Below are 27,940 nucleotides of genomic sequence, written 5' to 3' on the forward strand. Positions count from 1 at the left end.
TTAGCCGTATATCTGGAAAATAGTCAAAGAGTGTGCTTTACTGAGGAGAATGTCTTACAACGAGTTGATCGACCGTCATCTACAACATTGACCAGATTTTTTGCTATACTCCGAAATGCCAAGATATTATACTTGGAATCAATCGGAAATCCAGTTCCAGGTTTTCGCAATTTATTTTTAACATACCCATTACGTCGAATTTACACAGTCCATCCATTTGTCAACGTTCCACAGTGGTAGAGAAAAAAAAGAGGGAAATAAATATGTAACTTCTAAACCCTTAGTCCGATTTGAATCAAATTTGACATGCGAAAAGAAGAGGTGTTGTCGAGTTTAAGTTTAGAATTTTGACCGCATGGGCCCACCAGAGGTGCGGCCAGGGTTCCCCAAAGTAGGACACCTCGGGTATGTTCAATTTTTAAAACGGTCCTATTTCTTCGGCTGTGTTGCGATTTCAAAACCATTACATATATAGAATCTCCTTGTCGAGTACTAGCTATCAATTATCTCTTATAATTTAGGAGATATTCGCATTTGAAAATTAATTTTTCAACATTTTTACACCCTACTCCAGTACACCCTTCTCCATTTATTGGACTAACAACAAATGTATATGTCAAACAAAAAAAGAATTGTTTAAAAATCGTGATTGACTCCAAAGTTATATGCATTTGAATTTAAACATTTGGGAAAAAAAGTACTTTATTAAAATATATTTTTAAAAAATAGACAAAATCCACTATCCATTGATATATAACATGTCTGCCTTATGTTTCATACGTGGCAAATAACAAAAAACAATTGCTGGACAATGGCAGCGGTTGACACTTCGACCGGATGCATTAAATTTTGATGATGTCGTCAACTATCAAACCGAGTTATTAAACTCGCTGAAATTACCCGAATTACAGCCTAACAAACTCCAACTGATCGTCGGATCGGCAATCATAATGTTACGAAACATAAACCAAGCACGTCTTTGTAATGGCACCCGACTTGCGGTAAAAACCCTGATGACAGTACTTATAGGAAAGTACAAAGGAGAAGGTGTTTTAATACCACGGATCCCCATGACTTGCATTCGCAATGATAATTAACAAATCTCAAGGTAGTCATGAAATATACGTTAACATTTTTGAAAGGGGGGAAGGTTTGTGGAACTTCTGAAGAGTAAATAATTTTATAAATTTTTCGGACGTCATTTACCTTAACAACTAAAAAAATTATAATATGGTGATTTTCAATGAAGAAAAATATAAAATTTTAACGGTATAACAAAATTTGGAACTATTGCAGATCCAAATGTTCTTAAATTAATTTCAAATACCGAGATTCCAAAAACGGGGAAAATTAGTTTTTTTTTAGAAATGTGACTTTATTTACCGTGTGAAAAAAAAACAAATTTTGTACGCATTTAAATAACATATAGGGTTATACAAATATGGAGCCCTTTCGAAGATCGGTGCTTTGCGTGTTTAGAACTCAAAATTAATTTTTATACCCTCCACCACCATAAGTGGTGAATGAGGGTATATATAAGTTTGTCATTCCGTGTGTAACATTGAGAAATATTCATCTGAGACCCAACAAAGTATATATATTATTGATCCTTATGAAATTCTAAGTCGATTGAGCCATGACCGTCTGTCTGTCTGTCTGTCTGTCTGTCTGTCTGTCTGTCTGTCTGTCTGTCTGTCTGTCTGTCTGTCTGTCTGTCTGTCTGTCTGTCTGTCTGTCTGTCTGTCTGTCTGTCTGTCTGTCTGTCTGTCTGTCTGTCTGTCTGTCTGTCTGTCTGTCTGTCTGTCTGTCTGTCTGTCTGTCTGTCTGTCTGTCTGTCTGTCTGTCTGTCTGTCTGTCTGTCTGTCTGTCTGTCTGTCTGTCTGTCTGTCTGTCTGTCTGTCTGTCTGTCTGTCTGTCTGTCTGTCTGTCTGTCTGTCTGTCTGTCTGTCTGTCTGTCTGTCTGTCTGTCTGTCTGTCTGTCTGTCTGTCTGTCTGTCTGTCTGTCTGTCTGTCTGTCTGTCTGTCTGTCTGTCTGTCTGTCTGTCTGTCTGTCTGTCTGTCTGTCTGTCTGTCTGTCTGTCTGTCTGTCTGTCTGTCTGTCTGTCTGTCTGTCTGTCTGTCTGTCTGTCTGTCTGTCTGTCTGTCTGTCTGTCTGTCTGTCTGTCTGTCTGTCTGTCTGTCTGTCTGTCTGTCTGTCTGTCTGTCTGTCTGTCTGTCTGTCTGTCTGTCTGTCTGTCTGTCTGTCTGTCTGTCTGTCTGTCTGTCTGTCTGTCTGTCTGTCTGTCTGTCTGTCTGTCTGTCTGTCTGTCTGTCTGTCTGTCTGTCTGTCTGTCTGTCTGTCTGTCTGTCTGTCTGTCTGTCTGTCTGTCTGTCTGTCTGTCTGTCTGTCTGTCTGTCTGTCTGTCTGTCTGTCTGTCTGTCTGTCTGTCTGTCTGTCTGTCTGTCTGTCTGTCTGTCTGTCTGTCTGTCTGTCTGTCTGTCTGTCTGTCTGTCTGTCTGTCTGTCTGTCTGTCTGTCTGTCTGTCTGTCTGTCTGTCTGTCTGTCTGTCTGTCTGTCTGTCTGTCTGTCTGTCTGTCTGTCTGTCTGTCTGTCTGTCTGTCTGTCTGTCTGTCTGTCTGTCTGTCTGTCTGTCTGTCTGTCTGTCTGTCTGTCTGTCTGTCTGTCTGTCTGTCTGTCTGTCTGTCTGTCTGTCTGTCTGTCTGTCTGTCTGTCTGTCTGTCTGTCTGTCTGTCTGTCTGTCTGTCTGTCTGTCTGTCTGTCTGTCTGTCTGTCTGTCTGTCTGTCTGTCTGTCTGTCTGTCTGTCTGTCTGTCTGTCTGTCTGTCTGTCTGTCTGTCTGTCTGTCTGTCTGTCTGTCTGTCTGTCTGTCTGTCTGTCTGTCTGTCTGTCTGTCTGTCTGTCTGTCTGTCTGTCTGTCTGTCTGTCTGTCTGTCTGTCTGTCTGTCTGTCTGTCTGTCTGTCTGTCTGTCTGTCTGTCTGTCTGTCTGTCTGTCTGTCTGTCTGTCTGTCTGTCTGTCTGTCTGTCTGTCTGTCTGTCTGTCTGTCTGTCTGTCTGTCTGTCTGTCTGTCTGTCTGTCTGTCTGTCTGTCTGTCTGTCTGTCTGTCTGTCTGTCTGTCTGTCTGTCTGTCTGTCTGTCTGTCTGTCTGTCTGTCTGTCTGTCTGTCTGTCTGTCTGTCTGTCTGTCTGTCTGTCTGTCTGTCTGTCTGTCTGTATGTATGTCTGTCTGTCTGTCTGTCTGTCTGTCTGTCTGTCTGTCTGTCTGTCTGTCTGTCTGTCTGTCTGTCTGTCTGTCTGTCTGTCTGTCTGTCTGTCTGTCTGTCTGTCTGTCTGTCTGTCTGTCTGTCTGTCTGTCTGTATGTATGTATGTCTGTATGTCTGTCTGTCTGTCTGTCTGTCTGTCTGTCTGTCTGTCTGTCTGTCTGTATGTATGTCTGTCTGTCTGTCTGTCTGTCTGTCTGTCTGTCTGTCTGTGTAAAACACGCTCACGTCCAAAATAGGCAAACAAAATTGGTAGACTTGCAAAAAAAATATTTATTGTTCTCTTAGGCAGTTTGGTATAGAAAATCAGCAAAATCGGTTCAGTGGAACCAGAGTTATGAACCAAAATGTGAGACAACCTAAAAAAAAACTTGATAATTTTAACATAGTTTTCCTTATTTGTGCAAATATATTGCAGATAATACCATAAAATTGCACACACGTTATTTTTATGTTAAAGGGACTAACTCTGGCGAAAATTATACAATTTTCTTCCCGAAATATGGTTATTAGGTCTGTAAATGCCTACAAAATTGCAGTATCCACACAAAATTCAAGAGAAATAAGTTTCGTGCTTAAAAAAATTACAACCCCAAATTTTTTGTGGATCGGCCCATATTTGACCGTCGCCCCCATATAAAGTTCATTTCCGAAAATCACTTAAATAAGCATAAATGTCTTATAGATATCGCTATTAAGTTGAAATTCGTCATAAATAGTCCCCATATATACCAAAATCGCTTTACCTAATTCTATGAAGTTCGGCCGATAATTGGTTATAGCTCCCATATAAGGACCACTTCCGAAAAACACAATAATCTACATAAATATCTAAAAAATATCAATATCAAAACAAAATTTTACATAGATCCATAATTTATACTTAGAAATCATACTACAGGATTTTGTGAATATCGGTCCATATTTGACCATAGCTCCCATATAAGGTCCACTTCCGAAAATCAGTTAAGTACTCATAAATCTCTTATAAATATCTTTATCATGCTAAAATTCGACAAAAATAATACTCATATACATAGAAATCACTGTACTAAATTGTATGCAGATTGGCCGATAATTGGTCATAGCTCCCCTATAAGGCCCATTTCCGAAAAAGATATTAACCTTACAAAATATTTAAAACATATCGATATCAAAATGAAATAACGCACAGGTCAGTAATTTGTATCCAGTAATCATACTTCTGAATTTTTTGAATATCGGTCCATATTTAGCCATAGCTCCCATATAAGGTCCACTCCCGAAAATCACTAAAATCCTCATAAATTTGTTACAAATATAGTTATCAGGTTGAAATTCGCAACAAATTTATTCAATATATACAAAAATCGATGTACCAAATTTTATGGCCCATTATTGGTCATAGCCTCCATATAAGAATTACTTCAGGAAAACACATTAACCTGCACAAATATCCAAACAAATCTGTACTGAACCAAAACTTTACACCGATCAGTAATTTGTATCCAAGAATCGAGCTACAAGATTTTTTAAATATTGGTCCATAATTCGGCATAGCTCCCATATAAGGTCCACTTTTGTTAATAGCGTTGTTTATATGAAATTCTACAAAAATAGCCCTCAAATACTTAGGACTATAATAGGTCATAGCTTCATATATTGAACCAAAATAGTACACAGATCAGTAATTTGTATTCAAAAATCATAATACTGAATTTTGTGAATATCGGTACATAATTGGCCACAGCACCCATATAAGTTCATAAAAATCACGTTAAAATATTTTATGACAATCAAATCATAATAGGTCATAGCTCCCATATAAGTTCCACAACCAAATATTTTGAAATTTGTCTAAATATATTTGTATACCCTTTTTTATACTCTGTTTCTTCACTTGATGTTAAAAGGGAAAAATGTTGATCCAAACGTATTAACTGATTATTAAGTATATAAATTATTAAATTTCATACGTTCTAATAGGAATTTCAGTTACAAATTGCTGAATTAGATACAATTTTTTGTACATTTGAAATAAAATATCTTCTGCGTAAACTAGTCTTTATAACAATTGTTATATTATTTAAGTTTTTATACCATCATATTTAGGTGGAGGGTATTTAAGATTCGGCACGGCCGAATATAGTACTCTTACTTGTTTTTTTTAAATTGCCCAAGTTTGGATAGATCTGGGGGAGACTAGGTCCGCTTAAGTGAGCCAGTTTTACTTTATACGCTTTTGTATTAAGTTATTTTTTCAGATCATATAAAAATTGTATATAGTCCCCAAGAAAAATTTTTTCTACAAAAGAAAATATATAGGGAATTTTTTTGGGTAAAACGTAAAAAATACGGCCCTTTTTACATGTTCCAATTTTGGATGCGTGAAACTTTTTCTAGGGACGAGATAACTGATATTTTTAAAAAAATTTCGATCATATCTAAAAAAACAAAAGATCGAGCAAAATTAAAAAAAATAAACCTAAATATCTCTTCAACTAAAATAGATAACCTATTTGTAGACCTTCTCAAGGACTATTTATATTTTAAATTTCAGTTCATTTGGATCATAAATTGATTTTTGGCAATTTTTTTTAAAAATTGCTTCCTGACTTTGCAATGCGATTTTATAGGAAAAATAATAATTTTTTGCACTATTAGAATGCATCAAAAATTAATTAGAGCAAGTGAAGAAATGCAATTTAGACGTTTAATAATAAAAATAGAAATATGCAGTCGGTAATGAAAAATAATGAAATTAACGTGTTAATTTCTGTGTTAATATTTTTGAAACTAATAAAGAATTTTTTCATCTAAGTGATGATGATTTAATAAAACTTCACAAAATTAATGTATGCGAAGCTTACATTTGATATAAAAAATACTTCTTTCTATTCAAATAATTAATGAAACAAATGCGTGAAAGTTGGGTGTGACATGTTATTTTCGATTTGACATTTTTTCAACGCGCTCTTTAGCATTATTTGTGGTATGCTGTCCGCCTGCATGTCGTGGGAAGCACTGCTTTAAATCATTCAAGCCATTAGACTGACGAGCCAGCCAAGCATCTGTAGCATGGGGAAATTCATCTTTACGATAGTAACCCATTATACCGGACTTTCGTATGGAGCCCAATTCGTATGTTATAAGTGGACTTAAAATATTTGAAGCATGGGCACTGGGTAATTTAGCCACTTTTGCCTTTTCCATTGTACGCATGACGCAATTGGTGTCGCAAGACAAACATGCGAGATCTTGAAGCACTTTAATGCGAGCGCCTGCAGCAGCGCAATCGTCATTTGTCGACTCGATATAGTTTTTGAGCAATTCGCGTAGCGCTTGAACATCCTTGGTAATATTTTCTTTAAAGGCTTTCAAAATTCCATCGATGGCAGCAAATCCTAAAGTTTCGTTTAAATTATCAGTGATCTGTGAGAACTTTTTGTAGTTTTCGTTGATTTGTCGCAACATTTCGCAAAATTTCTTATCAATCCGGCACTGCAATTCCAATAATTGATCTAGTGATACCTTTCGCTGCAGTTGGACGTAGTCCACTTTATCGGCCAGTTGAATTTCCAACTGAGTTTTATCCACTTTCTCCGCAATTAGCTCTTCAATGTTTATCTTCATGTTCTCGATGTTACTCTGATTACTGCTGAGACGTCCGTCCAAACGACTTTGGGTTTCTTTTAAGTTAATAGTTGTCAGTTTAATATCTCGTATTTGTTCTTGAATTTCGTGAATAAGGCCAAGCGTACGATGGCTTTCCTGCTGTAGTAAATGTGAGGAAAGCTCATTTACTTTGTTCGCTAAAAGGCAAAATTCACTTTTTAGTTGCATCATTTGGTCGAGAAGTTTTTCCGGAGAATAACACAGATGACCCTCAAGTTCATCTTGATAAGCCGATTGAGCTTCAATAGTATGTGTATGTGCAGAGCCAGAATTCTGAGTTTCTAAAATATCATTTTCCGACAAATCTTCGTTCAGTTGTAAACCAGAAGATCGCCAATTAAGAGATGGCACTGTGGGAAGCTGTAGCCGATTAGACCCTTGTATATAGATGTTATCTTTTTTAATTTCACGTAGTGCCTGAGCCATTGTATGGAGTATTTGGATTTGTTGAGTATCAGGTTTTTTGCTCAAAGTAAGGAATGTCAGAAGCAACAACTGTTCCATTACAAATTCAAGTTGGTCCTTCATTATTGCTATTCCTGATGAAAGTTCCTTTGGTAATGAAATTTGTTGTGCTGACGCTTCAATTTTCGAAATGCGTTCGTGCTGTTTGTGCGCTGACAACTGGGATGACAAAGATTTTGTGTGAGATTTAGTAGAACTTCTTGATGTCGTCGGACTTAGAATGTCAACAACAGGCTCTAGTTCGGGAATATTATCTATTATTTCATTCTGCATTATGTTGGATTTTGTATATTCAGATGGCATATTTAATGTCGAATCATCTAAATCTTGGACTGGCGTAACATCGGCATTGGCAGAATCTTCTGGTTCAAGTGGTGGTTCTGTAGGGTCAATTTTAGACTTTTCTTCATCTGGATTAGTACCACCAAAGAGTCGTGATTTTCGAAGTAAATCCACTGGAATATTCAAAATATGTTTTCTTTTTAGGAATATTTATTTATAATAATCTTATGCAAAACTTACAATTTGATCCTTTATTGCAACAACAAACCGTTTCAGTTTCATTATTGGAATAGTCGACTATTTCATCTGTAATTCCTAATTTTTCGGCAATACAAGTGAGCAAACAATGAAGCGCAGAAAAATTAACGTGACCAGGTTCTGGAGTACCAATTGCCATGTCAATAAGTTGACGAAATTTCAATGCAGTCATTTTCCTTAAAAATATTTTCTTTCTAAAATATAAAACAATTTTACACACCAAAACTACTCAATCGAAATGGTACAATTAGTAAATACATATGTACAGTGATGGTCTTAAGTATAGGCACATGCGGCATTTTAAAAGAAATTGGTGTTTTATTTATATAAGAAAACCCGAAAATTATATTTTATGATTAAATTATAGGTGTAGAGGTTATACATTAAAATAATAAGCATGAAAATTAAATACACCTCCACAGATTATACAGATATGCAACTAATGATAGGTGTCAAATAAGTAATATCAAACCGTATGGTTTGATATTACTTATAGTCGTGATTTACAGAGCGAGAAAGAAAATAGCATTTTCTCTATAAGTAATGAGTGTGAAAGACCATCTACATATATACATATATGATTGTAAAAAAACAAAAATAAACATTGAAATTCAAATTTCAAAATTTGTGTAAATAAAATAATATCAGCACTTGAAATGTGCTGAATGTGGCACGTAATGCGAGAACATCGGGCTAATGAAGTTGCCCGGAAGCCTTGTTGTGATAAATGTGGCAAGTCATTTAAATAAGCTTACAGTTTACTTATTCACAAATTAACACATTTGTCGGAAGAGGAAAACAGTTTCCCTGAAGTTGCTATTGCCGGAAGTTATTTCCTAATGATATTATCTTATATTGGCTTGATGCTGCAGAAAGTTCTTCCCAGCGGAAATTGCTAATTGAATTTTTGTCTGTTTCTTCAAAAATATTTTGCATTTTAACTTTTAAGCTTTTAACACAAATTTTGTTTTTCAGAAATTAATATTTTAATTTTTAATTTTTTAAAAGTATTTGAAATATTGAACATAAATAAATAGTTACGTATTTTGAAAAGAGGGACAAACAAACATTATGTATTTGTCCCTCTTTTCAAATCACCACCATTTTGACATTTATTTATAGGTTGTATTTTGGTTGCCATATTCATAAAAACAGCTGATTCTTATCTGTAATAATCTGTGTGCAAAAAAAGTTTTTAAAAATAACATTAAAAAATTCATTATTTTACTGGACCATATTCATATTTATAATTGCGATGAAAATATAAACGTTTACAGTAACTAAAATATTGTTTAAATTAAATTAAAACTACAATTATATGTTTACCACAACAATATATTGTTACATCGAACATAGAACATAGTTGTCATAACCATGTCGAACCATGTTTTTTCTCTGCGTGTGTCTTATCCATTATCAATAAATACGATCTCTCCCACACCCGCAGAAGACAAATAGCCCCATACCAAAACAATTCCTCCACCATACTTTACTGTTTGTAAAATATTTTTGCCTTCATACACAGTGTTGCGCATTCACCAGACCCCAGTGTGTCCATCAGTTCGGGAAATATAAAATTTACTTTCGTCTGTCAACAGTACCTGATCCCAGAAATCGCAATGCTTATTTTCGAACTATTTGGCATAGTCTACTCCCTGTTTTTGATTAATAGTAGATGCTAAGGATTTGCGTCTAGCCACACATGAATTATAACTAGCTTCATGCAACGTTCTCCGAACAGTTTTGGAGTGAACATCTTTGCCAAAATCTTGTTTAATGTCTGCGGCATCCTGAGAAGATTTTATTTTTGGATCAACTCTTACTTTTCGTACGATTTGAGCACCTTCTTTATCAGTAAATTTTCGATGACGACTACATTTTCAAAGTTTGTTTTGCCTTTAAACCTATTTACAATAGTCCGTATGGTAAAACGACTGCGATTCATTAATTCCCCGATCTCAGCAAACAATTTGCCTAGGTTATGCAAATGTTAAATTACTATGCGCTGAGATTCAGTAGTTTCACATTGTTTTTAAAAGGATAACATACAAATTAAGTATTTTCCAATCTTATTGAAACTTCACACTTGTAAATGACTAAAAAATAATAAAGGATTATAAGAGCATGTGCCAAATGTAAAATTGGTGCTTGATTATTAAAATAAATAAAAAACTTGATGATGCATAAAAAAGTGTGCCTATACTTTTGTCCATCGTATTTTAGAACTTTTTGTACTTTTTATCTGCCATATACAGCAACCTTTAATATATTAATAGTGTTTCTATAAAAAAATATATTTCTGCTTTTAATGCAATCTTTAAATGCAAAGTGGATGTTGTGCCTATACTTAAGTCCATCACTGTATGTATATGATTTAGTAAACGTTTGCAATTCAAGTTCACAAAAATATATAAAGAAATATATCAGCGATTATTTACATATGGGCAATTTCACAAGAATCGCTACCACGACTGAAAAAACAAAAACCATTGAAACTTTTTTTTCAAGATGATTTGAATAGAAGAAAATAATAAAATGTTACTATGTGAAAATATTTAGATAATTTTAAAGACAAAAATAATAGTTTAAACTGATAATATTTAATTTTTTAATATTTTAGGTATGTTTTAGGCTAAAATTGCGGCAAAAACTAGGTTCCCAATTAGCTTGTAGTATGAAATGAATTTGACTCCATTGTTTATTTACTATTATAAAATTGTTTATTGAAACCGAATGTATATGTATGTATGTTCTATTAATTTTTTTAGTTTTGGTATACATATATTTACAGAATATATGTATATTGTTTTATTATAAGAGACAACGTACGATATTAAATTGTATTTATTATAAAATCATCCAAAGATTGTTTTTATTTAAATATGATGTATTGTAAAGGAAAAATATTTCGTTTAGTATAAGAAATTAAAAGAAAACATAACGCCTCTCACGATTCGAAAATTTTCGCATATTGCTACATGTACCTCAAAATGACTTTCCTTTTATGTCACGTACTATATACGCTTATTTCGCTCTATATTTTGGACAGCAATGTTTCGAAAGAACTTTTTATTATTTTAAAATATAGTACCCTCTAAATGGAACATAAAGACCAAATTATTTTTTAGATACTCTTATTTTTGCAAAATCTATTCCACTCTATAGGCGTACAAATGTCACGTACGATGATATGGAATTGCCCATATGTCTGTATGTATGTATTTTGTGTAATGAGTAGGGTATTCAATCGATTAACCGTTAATCGGTTAACCGATTAATTTTGGTCGGTTAACTGTTCGAATAATTTAAAATTTACGATTTTCAAATAACAAATAAACCGATTAATTTGTGTCGATTAACCGAAATTTCTTTTTTTTTGCACTTTATATAAAAATATAGTTTAAAATACACAAATTTTATTTCTTAACTCGTGAACATTTCCTTCTAGCAATAGTTTTTTGAAGTATTATACGAATTGTTATGTTTTGTTTGGATTTTATGTTTTTTTATTAACAAAATGCAAAATACACAAAATTCGTGTTTTTCCTTTCAATATAAAATTAAAATACAAATTATTCGGTTAATCGAATAATTTAAAATCAACCGATTAAATCTAAACCCCGATTTATTATTTGCTCGATTCACCGATTAAAGGTAATAAAACTTAGTTTTTGTTTTTATATAAAAATAAATTAACTATTAAATTATTATTAATATAGCCTCGATTCTTTTTTGTGTGTATAATAATCTACACTGAGTATATAAGCAAGGCATTATTCTATTAGAATTTCCGATCATCCTAAAATTAAGTCTAGTGATTTATGTCATATAAAACATATTTCTGTTGAATTTTGTGTAGCTACCAAAATTTTTAAGAGATTGAAGCTCATTAAAGTGATTTTCGGAAGAGGGATTTATATGGGAGTTATGATCAGTTATCGATTGATCCAAAAATTATTTTAAATGCGATTTCCTTTTATATAAAACTAATTTGTGGAGGAACTTGTGTGGGCATCTATATACATATATGAGACATTTATATGGTGAATAATGCACCGATTTCAGCCATTTTCAATAGGCTTCATACATATACAACTCTAAAAGTATCGAGTATTTATATTTTGGTATTGAGTACCGGGAAAAATAGACAAATACTCAATACTGTTACACAACTATTCTGTATATATGAAACTTATTTGTGTTGAATTTTATTCGGATATCAAAAATTTTAAGAAATCTATATGTACTCGTTAAAATGATTTTCGTAAGTGGGCCTTATGTGGGAGCTATGACTAATTATGAATCGGTCATCACACAATTTGGTGACATGATTTGCGTATATATGAAACTTATTTAATAAAACTTTATAAATTAGCGGTATTCACAATGTAGAGTACTTGCCCTAGTAAAAAAGCAGAAAAGCTATTTATTGACAAACATTTCAATTTCTAATGTATTTTGTTTTTATTTTTTTGATATTGTGCTCTTTTACTACATTACCAGGCCAAGTACTCTACATTGTGAATACCGCTATTACAATCGATGATTTTAAAATTCATAAAGTTACAGAGTATTCTTTTAAAATGTAAACTTTCGAACAAAGACAAATGTTAGTGTTAAATATTCGATGCTAATGTAATTTGTTCTGTAAAATTTTGTTTATAAATGTGGTGGTTTGGAAAAATTGGGTAACTCCATTTTTTGAAAACACGAGAAAAACACATTTAAAGTTTTAAACATATTTCACTAAAAGGGGGGTCAGACGGCATGTATTGCTTGTGTTTTGTGCCATGTATTGGGACATTTTTCCACATGTAAACATATACATACCGTGTGATCCATATGAAACATTGTGTATGTAAAATACATGTGTATTACTCGTGACATTTTTTAAATTAGAACATGTTCTATTTTCGTGTGTATAACAGTGTTGTATTTTGAAATACAACACTGTGTGAGTGCAAAATAAAAAAATACAATACAAAAAAGAGTAAAGAAAAATCATAACAAAATAAATTTCATTGCATTAAATATATTTATTGTGATTTAAAAATGTTTTAAATAAATATGTTAAAAACAACAAACATATAAACTAATAGAGGTTATGTCACATGCAATTACATATGTACGTTTGAACGTGAAAATTATGAATTATGTATAACGTGAATTTTGACATACACATGGAATTCCATATGTATCGAATACATGTCCCAATACACAAGCAATACATGCCGTCTGACCCCCCTATAATTATTTAATATGAATTTATGTATGTTATAATGCATGCGCATTAAACAAAACATAATTTTAAATAATGTTGAATATTTCTGGTTCCATTGAACTCATTTTTGGACTTTAGAACCGAAAATCAATGTCAGTTACCTTGTTTTTTCGAAAAATGTAGTTACCTAGTTTTTACAAAAAAAAAAATATTTTTTTTAATTTATTTTTATATTTTACGGAATTAAGGAAACTTTAGTAATCATTTGTGGTAAAACGTTGACTATTTGACTCAGTACATTAATTTATCGGTTTTGGAGTTACCCAGTCTTTTAAAAAAAAATCCTTTTTTCTTGTTTTAGGTTCAAAATTTGAACCAAAAGACCCGAATTAGCTCTTTCTCCCTTAGTTTTCGTTACAACGTCGTTTAAAACTTCTAATTTTTCAGTATTTTAAGAAAATATGGAGTTACCTTGTTTTTTCAAAAAATGCATGGAGTTAGCAAGTTTTTACATGAAAATAACTTTTAAAAGAGAAACTATATCAAAATTTCGATCTGACAGAGAGAGTAGTAAATTAAACGTGATTTCGATTTTTCGTGTTATCTAAATTTTGTCAAAAAGTGGAGTTACCTAGTTATTCCAAACCACCACAGATATGCTGAATACATTTCTTTTCGACACGAAGTAGATACATACATTTTAATATTGGCAGGGATGTTGTTTATCATTTAGTATAATGTAATTGAGTAGTTAATTCGTAGAAATTTGTAAAAGTCATTGTTAGTATGAATGTGAGAACAAACAACACCATGATGCAATGACCTACAAAAAAATTAAAACACTGTGCTGCCCTTTGACAGCTTCTTATTAACTGTTGCTAAACAGAGACTACAACAGCAGCTGATTAATGACGTCATTACGGTATTCGTTATCGAAATTAGTTGGCGTTTATTTAACTGACAAATAACAAAAACTACAATTATACTTAAAACACAAGTAAGATAAACATAAATCAATCAGCAAAAGCAATAGCAACAACAACGACAACAATACAAACAAACAAATAATTGAGCTCATTCTCACTGTGCCCAGCAGTTAAGCAAGCAGTCAATGTATCCCTTTTAGACAGTAATTGTCACTAATGTATAATAGGTCATTTGGCACGTATATGCTCTTTGTAGTGCAGATAAAAGATAATTGGTTACTTTATATATCTCAGGTAATCAAGCGTGAAGTCAATTGTCACTTAAGTGTCTCTAAGTAATCTTGAGTATAGGCACTTAAAAGTTTTGTGAGTAAATCGTACAAACTGGTTTTATACAAATTGTGTTGATATAATTCTCATACAGTTTATTTTCTGATTGCTTAAGTATACTGACTTCTCATGTCACATAGCTTTTAGTCTCTAAAAGGGGGGTCAGACGGCATGTATTGCTTGTGTTTTGTGCCATGTATTGGGACATTTTTCCATATGTAAACATATACATGCCGTGTGATCCATATGAAACTTTGTGTATGTAAAATACATGTGTATTACTCGTGACATTTTTGGCAATTAGAGCATGTTCTATTTTCGTGTGTATAACAGAGTTGTATTTTGAAATACAACACTGTGTGAGTGCAAAATAAAAAAAAACAAAACAAAAAAGAGTAAAGAAAAATCATAACAAAATAAATTTCATTGCATTAAATATATTTATTGTGATTTAAAAATGTTTTAAATAAATATATTGTTAAAAACAATAAACATATAAACTAATAGAGGTTATGTCACATGCAATTACATATGTACGTTTGAACGTGGAAATTATGAATCGTATGTATAAAGTGAATTTTGACATACACATGGAATTCCATATGTATCGAATACATGTCCCAATACACAAGCAATACATGCCGTCTGACCCCCCTATAAGTAAGTACTGCAATTGTTTATTGGAGTGTCTATGAGATGTATTTTTAACTGACTATTAGCAACCGCAAATGTTAAAATAATAATTATGTAGCTAATCAAGTAGCCTGTAAGGTAACTGACTCTATGTAACCGGTATGTGAATCCAAAGTGTTGACTACTTTGGACCAGCTATTAGATAGTCTCATTTTATTACAAAAGGGTCAATTGACATCCTACTAAGGACATGTACATGTTAAAATATCTATTCACGTAGCTAGTTGTCACCTTAAAAGATAGGTGAAATCACCAGTTCGAGACAGTCCCATAGAACTGCTGGGTATCTGTTTATGTATCATATTAGGGTGGCCAAGTTTGTAAGATTTCATTCCAATAATATTCGAAAGGAACAATAGCCATTTTATAAAGTGTTTGTCATTAAAAGGCGCTTGTCAATATATACACTTTTTGTGTAATTATTTCATTTATTCCATTTAACAAATGTTGGTTTGGTATTTTTCTGAAATTTATTTTCGAAATGTCATTTTTAAACAAATATGAACCTTAAAAGGTCCTTAAGAAAAAGAAAAAAATATTTTCTTTTTGAAAATCCACAAAAAAGTGTTCAAACTTTCAAATATTTTAACCTAACAGTCTTTTTAAAAGTTTTTATTTATTTATTTGGGTTATTTTGACCCCAAGTAAATCAAATTGGCGGTTATTGTGAAATACAATTTTATTTACACATCTCATGAAATATTTCTTTGAAGTTTCATCCAAAACCTGCAAATAAATACAATCTAACAAGTTTGGCTACCGATTCGATACGCACAGAAAAAAGAAATTCATAATTGGAATGAATTTTGTAATAAATATTATTAATCGAACTTGACTTTTTTTTCCCAAACTTTTTTCATTCAGTTTAAGAACATGTTCATAAATATTATAATTGTTCATGACGGAAATTTTTGCTTTTTTTCATAAATTTAATAATATTTTATAATAAATTGCATTATAATTGGATTATCTAATGAATTAATGTAAAAATATTTGCTTAGTAGCCATATATTGGCCAATATTTTAAGATGAATCAACAATATCTGAAACTTAAAAAATATCATTGAACATAATCAATTTCGCGCATATTTGCTCATTTTGTGGCTGAAAATCATAAAAATAAATAAAATATTTTCCAAGGAAAATTTCAAACATTTTTCAAAAACAAAAAAATATAAATGAAAATTAAATTATATTTTTCAAGTCTTCTAGATTTAATTTGAAAACATAAAATATGAAAAAATCTTAATATTTAAGAAATTATTTATAAATGTTATGAATTGAAATCAATGAAATCACATCATAATATTTATGTTGAAACTTTTTTCTGTGCGGTTAATAAAAAACGGTACCGTTAATTTGGATTATTTCGATAAAATACAATAAAGGTAGTTGCTGTTATTTCGTTAATGGCATTTTAACGATAACTGTCTAACAAAAATTTACAAAAAGGGTTTATTTTATTACATTTTAAATTCTGATGATTTCAATAAAAACTACTATTAATATCAGAATTATATATCGGAAGCCGACCATCCAACCCTTTATTAAAAATATCTAATATACAATAATTAGGACCTGAACTTGGTGATGCAAGAGGTAACGTTTTTCGATTTAAGTAAACTCTTCAGTATCTATTTCCTGAGGGTTTATTATTAATATTCGAAATTTGTTGTATTAAAACTCAGCAACAGTCTAAAATATTGCCATATTGATAAAATTATTTCCAAAAAGATTTTTTTCTTTAATATGTGACCTGGAACAAACAATTGTCGAAGGACTGTTATATCAAGTGTCACATAACGCTCCAAATGCTCCGAAAATCACACAAGAAAAAAACACCATAATTATACCCTACAATACCATAGTGGGGAAGGTATAATGCGTTTGTACAGTTGTTTGTAACGCCCAAAAATATTAGTCTAACACCCACCTTAACATATACCGATCGGCTTAGAATCACTTTCTGAGTCGATTAAACGATGTCCGTCCGTCCGTCTGGCTGGTTGTCTGTCCATGTAAACCTTGTGCGCAGAGTACAGTTCGCAATTTTAAAGATATTTCGATAAAATTTGGTACATATCATTTTCTCGGATGGAGCCTACTGAAACTGGCTGAAATCGGTCCATTATTTCATTTATCCCCCATACAAATGTACTCCCGAAATTGGACTTTATCGGTCATAAATGTTTAATTTATACATGTATCTACACAAAATTCGCTCCAAATAAATTATATAGTATATACAAAATTCATGTCACCAAATTTTGTTACGATCGGTCCATAATTACTCATAGCTCGCATATAGACCCGCTTTCGAAAATCACTCACGAATATAAATTATTGATATTTTTAAAAGGAACATGTTTTTGCTCATTTACTTAGTGTAGGGTATTATATGGTCGGGCTTGACTGACCATACTTTCTTACTTGTTTTAATATAAGTATTTGTCAAGAACTTATAACAATAAAGAAATTGGCGCGTAAAATGTAAATGGTGTTACTTCATCATTCTATATTACAGTGAGTTCTATAGTACGCATGCAGAATGCCAACATAAGATGACAATACGATGTCAATGTTAAAAGTCTTTTCAAAAGTATAAGGTAATGGACGTGCTATCGACAATTACCTTATGTCTATAGATAGCTCAATGTTTTTTTGTAATTTTTAAAATTTTGAATTATTTCTACAAGCTTGTTTGTAAAGCTTTTATGTAAATAATTACGAAAGAGTTCCAAAATGTCTACTGCAAAGTTACCTAACAATGTCATGTATTTCTACCCCTCGTCTTGACGAAACATCAATTTGTTCACGCAGAGAACAATTTCTTGTCGGAACATGAATTTGTCTCATGTGGACAATTCTGGTCGATTTTATGTTATTGTTATCAGAACAATTTTAACACAAACAAACCGCCATTTAAAAAAAAATACTAAGAAAACTATGAACATTATCATCGACAAGTTTTCCCCAATTTTTTTGAACTTACCCTATTATTCAGGCTTAAAAACAAAAAATTGTTCTACATACCTATGTATGTCTGCTACAGACTATGAAATCATCCAACCGATGAGCTCCAAACCAGTTTCATTAGAAAGGAAATTTGATGAAGAAGACTATTTTCGAATTTTCCCATGCAAATATTTTTTATCAATTTTGAACTTATGAAAATTTATGTCTTGAAATTTTATTTATAGGCACCTCTCCCGAAGTGTAGATCCACTAAGAAGAAATTTTTGGAAATTCTAATTTTAAGAGGGGGTGTAAATGGGTAAAAACTGGTAAAATTGGTATAATAAAGCCAGCACCAAAAATCCAGCTTAATCTGAATTTATGCAAAAAGTAAGTGGACATGTGTGTGGTGCTTTTTGATGGTTGTACTTTTATGGGACAAAACAAGCGCAACCCCAGTTTTGGTATCTCAGAAATTAAATTTAAATGGAATTGTTGTTCTTTTAAAAAAAATTCAAATTGATTTTGGTACTTTTTTTTTGAAATTTGAACGTATAAGTATTTTGAATGTTTTGGTAATTTTTCTTATAAAAATATTTTTTATGTTTTTATTTTTTGTATAATAAAGAATTAATAAAGATATATGTTTATTTCTACAGGGACAACAAATTTATTAAAACGGGTCAATTTAAACTGTCGAATTCGAAATACGACATATTTCAGTTTTAACTCAGACAAGTATATTTCTACTTTAGTAAGACCTGAGTGATTAATAATGAAAATACTATAAAAGTGTTAAATGTTTTTTTTTATTAAAAAATCATTATCAATACGCGATTTGACATTTTGGAAGGTTTTTTTTCTGCAGGAACAGGTAAAAAAATATAAAATTGCATGGTCATACCCATCCGTGAGGCTGATTGTAAATATTACTTTGTTTGATCTTCGGTAAAAAATCTGAATTTCCCAGCTGATAATTAAAGTGTCTCAAAGATTTTCAAGTTAAAGGAAAGTCTTTCGAAATAGTAAAAAGAACATCGTGGTAGTAATTTTATCTATACCAGGTGATTTTCCAGCCTTAAAACCTGTGAGACCAATGATGTAGACACTTCGTATATGATAATATTTCTCCAGTATCATAACTATAATTGTGGAGCCGCAGAACAAAAGGTACTTTTTTGAAAATTTAAATGTCGAAAAAGGTTTTCCCTTACGATCATTCAAAATACACCGAGATAAATTAAGACTAAATTGGTTTTCTCAATCCAAATAAAATGTTCCCTCTATTAATATGTTTTTAAATAACTCTTCTGATTGTCCTCATACAAACATTCACATTAACTTTTCATTCTCTATGTGTTGTCATTTATCTATATAAGCAACACATTGTGTGTTGTATGCCAGAGAAAACACCCAGTGAGAAAAATAGATGCAGACATGGGACCTTCCTGAAAGCCTTATTCTGCAGACACTACACCATTTCCAATTGTATTTCTGAAAAACAATTAGAATTGTCTGAAATAATTATATTTCAGACATTTCTGATTGTATTTTACATATATATATATTTAATTTTATATTTAATATAAATATAATTTAATTTTCTATTTGTATTTTAGTTGGCAATTGGAATATTCTGAATTATAATTGGAATTTTCTGATAAATAATTAGAAATTTCTGAAATACAATTGGAAATGGTGTAGTGAGACCTTGTATATTCACTTTTTTTTTAAAGTATAGGTTTAAATATTTGCTTGTTATTTTGTCTGAAATGTGTCATAATGGCATCAATAGTCTCAAGATACCATGTTTTTGGAGCCGTTTTTATTAAAATTTCCAAATTAAACTGATTTTGTATTAATCCTACAAAAAGTAACAAAATGGCCATAAATACCATCCATTGTAGAAAATACCCGTTATTATGTGAAAAATATTGAAGGCTTTGTGCAATTTCCTACTGGGTAAGTGCGTTCCTTCATGTGTTTGTGAAAATAATAAGTAAACGGAACACAAGCTGTTAAAAGCCAAATAATAAAAAATACAACTCAACAAAGTAATTTTTAATTTTTTACGACAGTTCGATTTTAGATTCGACGGAGACATGTAGCAATTTATTTCATAAACGGGCAAACACAATTTAAAAACAAAAACAAAACAAAATAAATATGCTGACTCAATAAAATCAAAAACACTCTATGGTTTTGTTGTTTATTAGGCCAGATAACAAAAAACATACGAATCTTATTGAACTGAAAAAAACACACTCGCACACTAAGAACGTTTTCATAATATTGAAAAGAATAATTATTTTTTAAAAAAGAGTAACTAATATAACAAATTATAATAACAACAAATAACTAAAATAATACTAAATCAAATTTATAATCGTAGTAATGATAATACAATCAAAATAAATATAAAAAAACTCAACAGAGCACAATAATTAATGAAATATTTAAAAAATCTTCACAAAAATAAATAATTTCTAAGTAAATAAAAGTGATTTAAAAAGCAAAATCTAACAAAGAAATAAATATTATTTTAATATTTAAATAATTAAAGTTGTGGAAAAAAACATGCTTATTATATATAGCAGCTATCTTAAAAAATAAAAAAAAAGTTTCTCTCCTACATGAAGGTAAATAAAAAGTTAATAAAAATCAGTTTTTACAACAGAATTCAAATAATCCACACATAAGCTAATGAATGCTGGCCGCCTGCACCATGTGAAATAAACAAATTGTGAATAGATCAATAATCATCATACGTCCCATGTTACGCGATCATAAAATAAACAACAATTAATGGTAATACACACTCACTCACCCATACAATATGTACGAGTATATTAGGGTGTTTTTATACCCAAAAACCAAAAATATCGAAATATTAATCGCAGACCCACAAAAGTATATATATTATGGGTCCAAGGTGATCTAGCTATGTGCGTTCGTCTGTCCGTCTGTATGTTGAAATCAACTTTCCGTAGCCCCTAAATAACTTACATACATGATTCATACATCAATATGTCGGAATTCTTCGACAAAATCGGCCCACAAATGGCTGAGATATAAGGAAAAAACTGGGAAAACCTCGATTTTTGGCCTATTTTTGATCTATATCTGGATTACTAAGTCATTAATATAGACAATATATCTAATGATAGATATTTTAAAGTTCATTGCAACGATGTATAAAAGTATAGTAAGTTGGTCCTATAATGGGTCAAAATCGGGAAAAATATTTTTTAACACGAATTTTTTTTCATCAAATTTTTTTTTGTCATAAACTATTTTTCCAAAAAAAAAAATTGTTAAAATTTGGAAAAAACTTTTTTAAAAAAAAAATTCAAAAAACAATTTCGAAAAGATAATTCAAAAAAAGTCGTTTCGAGAAAAACGGCTTTGAATGTTTTATGACATTTTACTATTTTTTAAATAAATTTTCAACAAATCATGCGATTTCAGAAATAAAATATAAATAGTAGATATTAATATCTTTCTAATCTGTATTTAACCCAAATGTTTACTTGTCAAATATACGAGAAATCATGAATTTTAATTTTGACATTTACAACGAAAAAACTTTCTCATACAAAAAATAATTGACTTTTTTAAAACTAATAAAACTTTCATATATAGACTAAAGAACGGTGCATATTTTGTATTAATCAGTTCAAAACATCCGGAATTTGAATTATGAAGTTGTTGCAGCAAATGAGCGATATGTAGTTTCAAATAAAATGGTTTTGAATGTGCCAAAATCTAAATTTAACCGAGATTTATATGTTTTCCAAATTCATTTGATCATAAGTTTCAGTTTGAAATTTATAACAACAAATATCTTTTACTATTTGAAAGATTTTGAAACTGAGAAAATCTCTACGAAAATCGCTACAAAATAAAACAAAAATAAACTCGTCAAGTCTTAAGTTAATGGCAAAGAAAGTTGTTTATGAATTTACGAAATTAATTACCAAATTATCTCGTATTACCTTATTACACTGTGCAACAAATGTAGGCTTTTGGAAAAATAGACGGACTGAACAGTATAGGGCTCCAAAGATTCTGAAAATCAGTGGGCCCTTGAAAAAAGGCGTCATAAGTTTTTGGCCAAAAGCTAATTCATACTTGGTGATACCGTTTAACTACAAATATATGGCAATAATATGGCTAAAAGTCCACCAAACAAATTTTGACAAAAAAAGCTTTTACATGTCTTTTTTTGAAAAAAATGTAGGAAGGTAAAGCTGAACAATACAATCTGAACGTGTCTAGGCACTCTAAATAGCTCTTAAAGATCACTTTGTACCTTAAAAATGTTCGCTTTTTACTACAAAGACTTTTTTAAAATAATATGTATGATCAAGTTCACAATTCTATGTAGTGCTTTATTATTTACTCGGCTGATATGTTTTCAATTTGATTTGCAGTTGTTCAGCTTCGTAGGCGGAATGGAGATCAGTGGGTGTTCCCTAAAAGTCTTATGAGTTATGATCCGAATGATCTGAAATTTAAAATATAGATAGTCCATGAAAATACGCTTACACGCGTAGGTTATATTTTCCAGTTTTTGCTCGATCTTTCGTTTTTGTTGTTTAAGTATGACGGGCCTACGTAGGTTCGACATTTTTTTTTTTAATATCATCACGATCAAGATTTGGTGACGTGATGGGCCCGGATCATACTGATAATGATTTGCCCATGCTTCGCTATTGCAGCACAATAGAGAAGTGTGAACTTCATCATTCTTCTTAACAAAAAATCTTTGTTTTGGAGTCAAAAAATAGTAAAAGACGAACATTTTTAAGGTAAATCATATTTGTGAGCTATTTAGAGTGCCTAGACAACAAAAATTGGTCACTTAACTGAGTATAGGGTTTTAGTACCCTTTGGTAGTAGATTGGAACCTATACTGTCCTGACCGTGTTTTTTTGTAGTGTGTTATTAGTTAACGAGGGCAAAGACATTTTTTCGTCCCGCTTTAGTAATTACATATATGTATGTATTGCAAAAGACTTAATAATTGCATTTCTAAGATTTATGGAATTTTCATTATTTACCTGTTACGAAATTACATATTTCTGGACAATATTTTTACAATAGTCATACTCCCGGCATTCACAGAAGCTAATATAGAACTTGTGATAGTTTTAGGCATAGGGTAACATAGAGACGAGACGGAATTGTCAAAAACCTAACTCTTGCAACAACAAAATGTATAATTCTATGTATAATTCTCTATGGTTTTAGGTTTATTGGATAAGTTTTACATAATTGTTACGAGCTGGAATCTGAAATAAATTCATTGAAATGTACTGTTCAGGAATCAAGCTAGTTCGATGCGCATTTCGCTGGTTGTTTAGGTCAGCTCATCTGAAAAAAGAAATTCCAATTGTTATCTGTATTTATTGAATTTAACCGAATTTTTTAATAGAAATGTTCTGCTCAATCTGTAACACTCTGTTCTGCTCATAATGACACTATACAGATATAATCCACACTGTGTTTCTGAAAATTCTGAATAATAAATTCAGAAAATAAATAAACAAACAACCGCCAAATTATGAAAATAAACCCGTAAAATATTATATTGTTGTTTCAGTTTTACATGTGAAGGTGTGCTAATTATACTAATTTAAAATAAAATTAATTGCAAACTCGTAATAGCAAACATCATACCTATTATTATTATTGCTAATAACATACATACATACTTACTAATATACATACATATGTATATGAACATATGTATGTACGTATGTATAAGTACATACTCGTACAGTGAAATGAATAAAATCGTGTGATAAAAATTATATAAAATACAAACATAAACATTAAAAAATACAACAAGAATATGAGACGTCATTCAGTTACCTGATCCTGTGGCATCGCTTATAATTAATTAAATTCTAAAAGAATCTACAATTCTCTCACAATTCCCATTAATAATGATACCTACAACATTATACAGATACTGCAAAAAGCAACAATAACAACAAACACCCACACAAGTACTCAATCGTATCCACACACAAATACATACATTTATACGTAAATACATTCATCTATAGATACATATTCGGAGAACCACACAAATGAGTACTAAACATTTTTAAATGGTAAGTAAACAGTGCAACCAACTAAGTGAACAATATGTTGGTAAACGAACAAATTGCCACAAAAGTTAAGATAATGTTTTTATTGTAAGTGTTACATTTAATGGTACTTTACGATATTGGGACCCCATGTCATTATAAAGCAAACATTTGAAAAGTTCATATTTCATTGTATAGTAACTTACTTATACAGGAAACAGTGTTGCCAGTTTAGCCTTTTTAGTGCCAGCAGTTTTTGAAGTCTCATTTAACACCAAAATAGCCATCTAGTTAGAAGTTTTCAATTTGATTTTGGAATTTGTTATACACCCTCCACCACCACAAGTGGTGAACAATGCGTCAAAAAACGAATGTGTGACAATTATTTTTTTTTATAAATCACAATATTTTTTTTTCATACATATGTTCAAAGAATTTCGCTTGAAAAATATAAAATTCCTTAATAAAGATCAAGGCGTATTAACAAGGTGAGTGCATAAAATCAGCTGTTTCTTAATTCGCTGTGGTTTTATGTACACTATATGTCAAACTTTGTTTATGTTTACATTTGTTATTGTAAATAACAGTAATATTTTAATTCGCCTTGATTTTGACATTTACCGTACATTTTAACAAAAACAAATTGCCTGTTGTTTTTGCATTGTTGTATTTGTTGCCGAGACGCACTCACCTTGTTATACGCCTTGATAAAGATGAAAACAAAACTTTTTTTTTTTAAAAATTATAATAGTATTTTCCCTGTCAAATGGAATTGTGTATAACTACTAGGGTATTCAATTAATCGGGTTTCTGGTTTAATCGGTTAATCGAGCAAATAATTAATCGGGATATAGATTTAATCGGTTAATTTTAAATTAACCGAATAATTTCTATTTAAATTTTAAAGTGAAAATAAAACCACGAATTTTCTGTACTTATGTAAGAATTTCATTAATAAAATGAACAAAAACATAAAAAATAAACGAAACACAATTCAACCAAAAAGTAAATAATTTTCTTTAGTTTTAATAAAACCCGACTTGGAAAAAACTCACTCGCTGATTGTAGATGTTGGAAAAATCGAAAGTAAGGCATGATAAAGAATATCCAAATACTTCTAATAATTTCGATTCCAGTTCCAGTTTCGTTTATTATCATGTTCACATTCGACAAATACATGTCGATGGCTTAATATAGAAAGGTCGTATAACGTTTTTTTCTAAATCGGGGTTTTTACATATTCCATTAGACAAATCTCAAGTATACCTCCCTTAAAAAATTCAGTTTTCTATGTTGAAGAATAACAGATTTACAGTAATTTTAAAAAAAACCAGTCCATTTCAAAAATTGTTTGGAAGAAAAACCCCTAACTCATTTAATGTTGAATGCATATTTTTTGGTTTATATTAAAAAAAAAACAACTTTTCTAAAAGTATTTTTTGATATATTACAATGTTTTAGTTGTTAGTTTTTGGCCTTCACTTTTAGATTTAGTTTGAGTTTTTTCCTTCTCCTGTAAAGTAACTAAAAGTTGAGATACGACCTTTCTATATTAAGCCATCGATGTAAATTATATATGTCAGTTGTTATACTCACTGAACATGTTTCTTGGATGTTCGAAAAAATATGTAATGTTGTACAGTAGTTTTGACTTACCTGCCTTTCACTTAAGAGCATTTTGCATATAAGTGCACAAAACTTGTGTTTTGTATATTTATTTACCAAACTCCATATAAATTCGTTAATTTAAGTGCATTGTTCATACCTGCACATTTAAGATAAGTACATAATACTTTTGGAAGCTATAACTGGTTTTCATGAACAAAATTTAATTTAGCTGCCTAATACAAAATTAAATCAAAACAAATAAGAAAAATACTATTTTGAATGAAAAAATATGTTGTACACTTCTTAATAATTTTAAAAGTAGCTAAAATGTCAATTTGCGTTATTTTTAGACGGAAAAATCACAAAGCTTCGTGTAAACTATTTGTCGTTAGCTGCTTTTTTGGGCAGTAAACTGTAAATGCACTTACCAGCATCAATGAGCAGGTAAGTGCATTGAGGTTAACTGCATTTTTAACTTACCTGCACAAAATATCGTGCAAAGTTGATTGTGCAGGTAAGTCAAAATTACTGTATTTGAATTAAAGTCGAAAAATAAATACAAAAAAAATATGTTAAGGTGCGAAAAAAAGAAATTTCGGTTAATCGGTTAATCGACAAAAATTAATCGGTTTATTTGTTATTCGAAAATCAATTTAACGTAATTTAAAAATTACTGTATTTGAATTAAAGTCGAAAAATAAATACAAAAAAAAAGTTAAAGTGCGAAAAAAGAAAATTTGGTTAATCGGTTAATCGACACAAAATTATCGGTTTATTTGTTATTCGTAAATCGGTAATTTTGAATTATTCGAACAGTTAACCGACCAAAATGAATCGGTTAATCGATTAACGGTTAACCGATATTAAAAATACAGTGGTATTTAAATGAAATTTTTGAAATCGGAACACAAGCGAAGAAATAGGATCATTTTAAATATTTAACATACCCGAGGTGTCCTACTTTGGGGATCCCTGGCCGCGCCCCTGGTGAGCCCATGAGGTACAAATGCAAAACTTAGGCCCTAATTTTGTAAATCACGTCACCAAAGTGATATTTATGTGCATGGCAAAAACAAAATTTCACACATTTTAAAAATTTATTTTTGTTTTATGTACGAAACTTTCAAATTATGAACTGCAAATCAACGCTTAAATTTTGGTGCGCTTGTTTTATTTCAGAATTTGTATGTAAAACAAATGTTTGAAATGTGTGAAATTTTGTTTTTTCTATGCACATAAATATTACTTTGGTGAAGTGAATTACAAAATAACGGCCTTAAACTCGACAATTTTCTTCTTTGCGCATGTGAAGTTTCATTCAAACTGGACTAATCGTTAGAAGTTACAGTAAAACTTGCAGAGTATATTTAGAATTATCTAGCCTATAATTTTATGTATAGCTTTTAGTTAAAATTCATAACAGTTTGGTTTTTCCCCAAAATCGCAAAATTTAAATCGTAGTTTCCGTAAAATTATAGGAGGTATTGACATAATTTTTTCATATTTTTATTCTCTATTATGATCTCAATAAATCCCAATGTGATGATCAAAAATTTTGAAATTTGTTTAGCAAAATTTTTAAAAATTTAAAAATGGAGATTCGAAGCAGCCGTTAAAAAACTAAGGTTAACGGTATCCTATAAAGACAAAAACTCATACACATGTAAATACGGATATATTTTAAATAAAAGCTTTTATTTTAATTTTTCTCAAAATATGTTAATTTTTTTTTCCTAAATTTCTTGTTCAAGTGGCCTGAGACACGTTAATGGTCTGGGGAATATGTAATAACTTTAACATTTTTTAACCAATTTTATATCTTATTACAACGACAATTACGTACACATTTTGATTCTTTTGCATTCAATTGCAAAAGTATTTATTTAATAACAAAATTTTTACAAAAACTGAAATTTTGCATATATGTATCTGAATTTTGACCTCAATGCGCGTCCCAAAATCGTTATCCGATTTGGCTCAAATTTTCAGCACTTAACTTTTAGGCCTAGTGTCACAATATTCCACCCGGCACTCTTTGAAATCTAAACAAAAAATCGGCTGTCACCCTAATACATACATATGTATGCAGACAGACATACATATATAACTTTCGCAAATATGGAAAATGACAAAATTTGGTGTGTAGACTATCTAGATACACTCTAATTGGCTGTTAATGTCAATTAAACGA

General features: G+C 30.9%; 2 protein-coding genes across 2 annotated transcripts in view; one reads left to right on the forward strand and one right to left on the reverse strand.

Annotated features, from left to right (window-relative positions):
* Positions 1-6,124: 6,124 nt before the first annotated feature.
* Positions 6,125-8,151, reverse strand: nis (no individualized sperm). Its single transcript, XM_065501314.1, has 2 exons — positions 7,901-8,151; positions 6,125-7,833 (listed from the first exon to the last, which is right to left on the reverse strand). Exons 1-2 carry the CDS (start codon positions 8,088-8,090, stop codon positions 6,182-6,184), a joined length of 1,842 nt encoding a protein of 613 aa, XP_065357386.1. The 5' UTR covers positions 8,091-8,151; the 3' UTR covers positions 6,125-6,181.
* Positions 8,152-23,794: 15,643 nt separating this feature from the next.
* Positions 23,795-27,940, forward strand: part of LOC135952232 (receptor-type tyrosine-protein kinase FLT3) — a 96,678-nt gene continuing 92,532 nt past the window's right edge. The window contains exon 1 of the mRNA XM_065502081.1: positions 23,795-24,165. The gene's annotated coding sequence lies outside the window, so the exon portion shown is untranslated. The remainder of the gene's footprint in view (positions 24,166-27,940) is intronic.

The sequence above is a fragment of the Calliphora vicina genome, chromosome 2, assembly GCF_958450345.1.
Source record: "Calliphora vicina chromosome 2, idCalVici1.1, whole genome shotgun sequence".
Classification (NCBI taxonomy): domain Eukaryota; kingdom Metazoa; phylum Arthropoda; class Insecta; order Diptera; family Calliphoridae; genus Calliphora; species Calliphora vicina.

What these genes read in the sequence shown, in the direction of transcription:
- nis (XM_065501314.1), bottom strand. Translation starts at nt 8,090, where the DNA reads ATGACTGCATTGAAATTTCGTCAACTTATTGACATGGCAATTGGTACT. An exon ending in TTGCAATAAAGGATCAAATT is followed by an intron (nt 7,834 to 7,900) that starts GTAAGTTTTGCA and finishes TGAATATTCCAG; the next exon opens with TGGATTTACTTCGAAAATCA.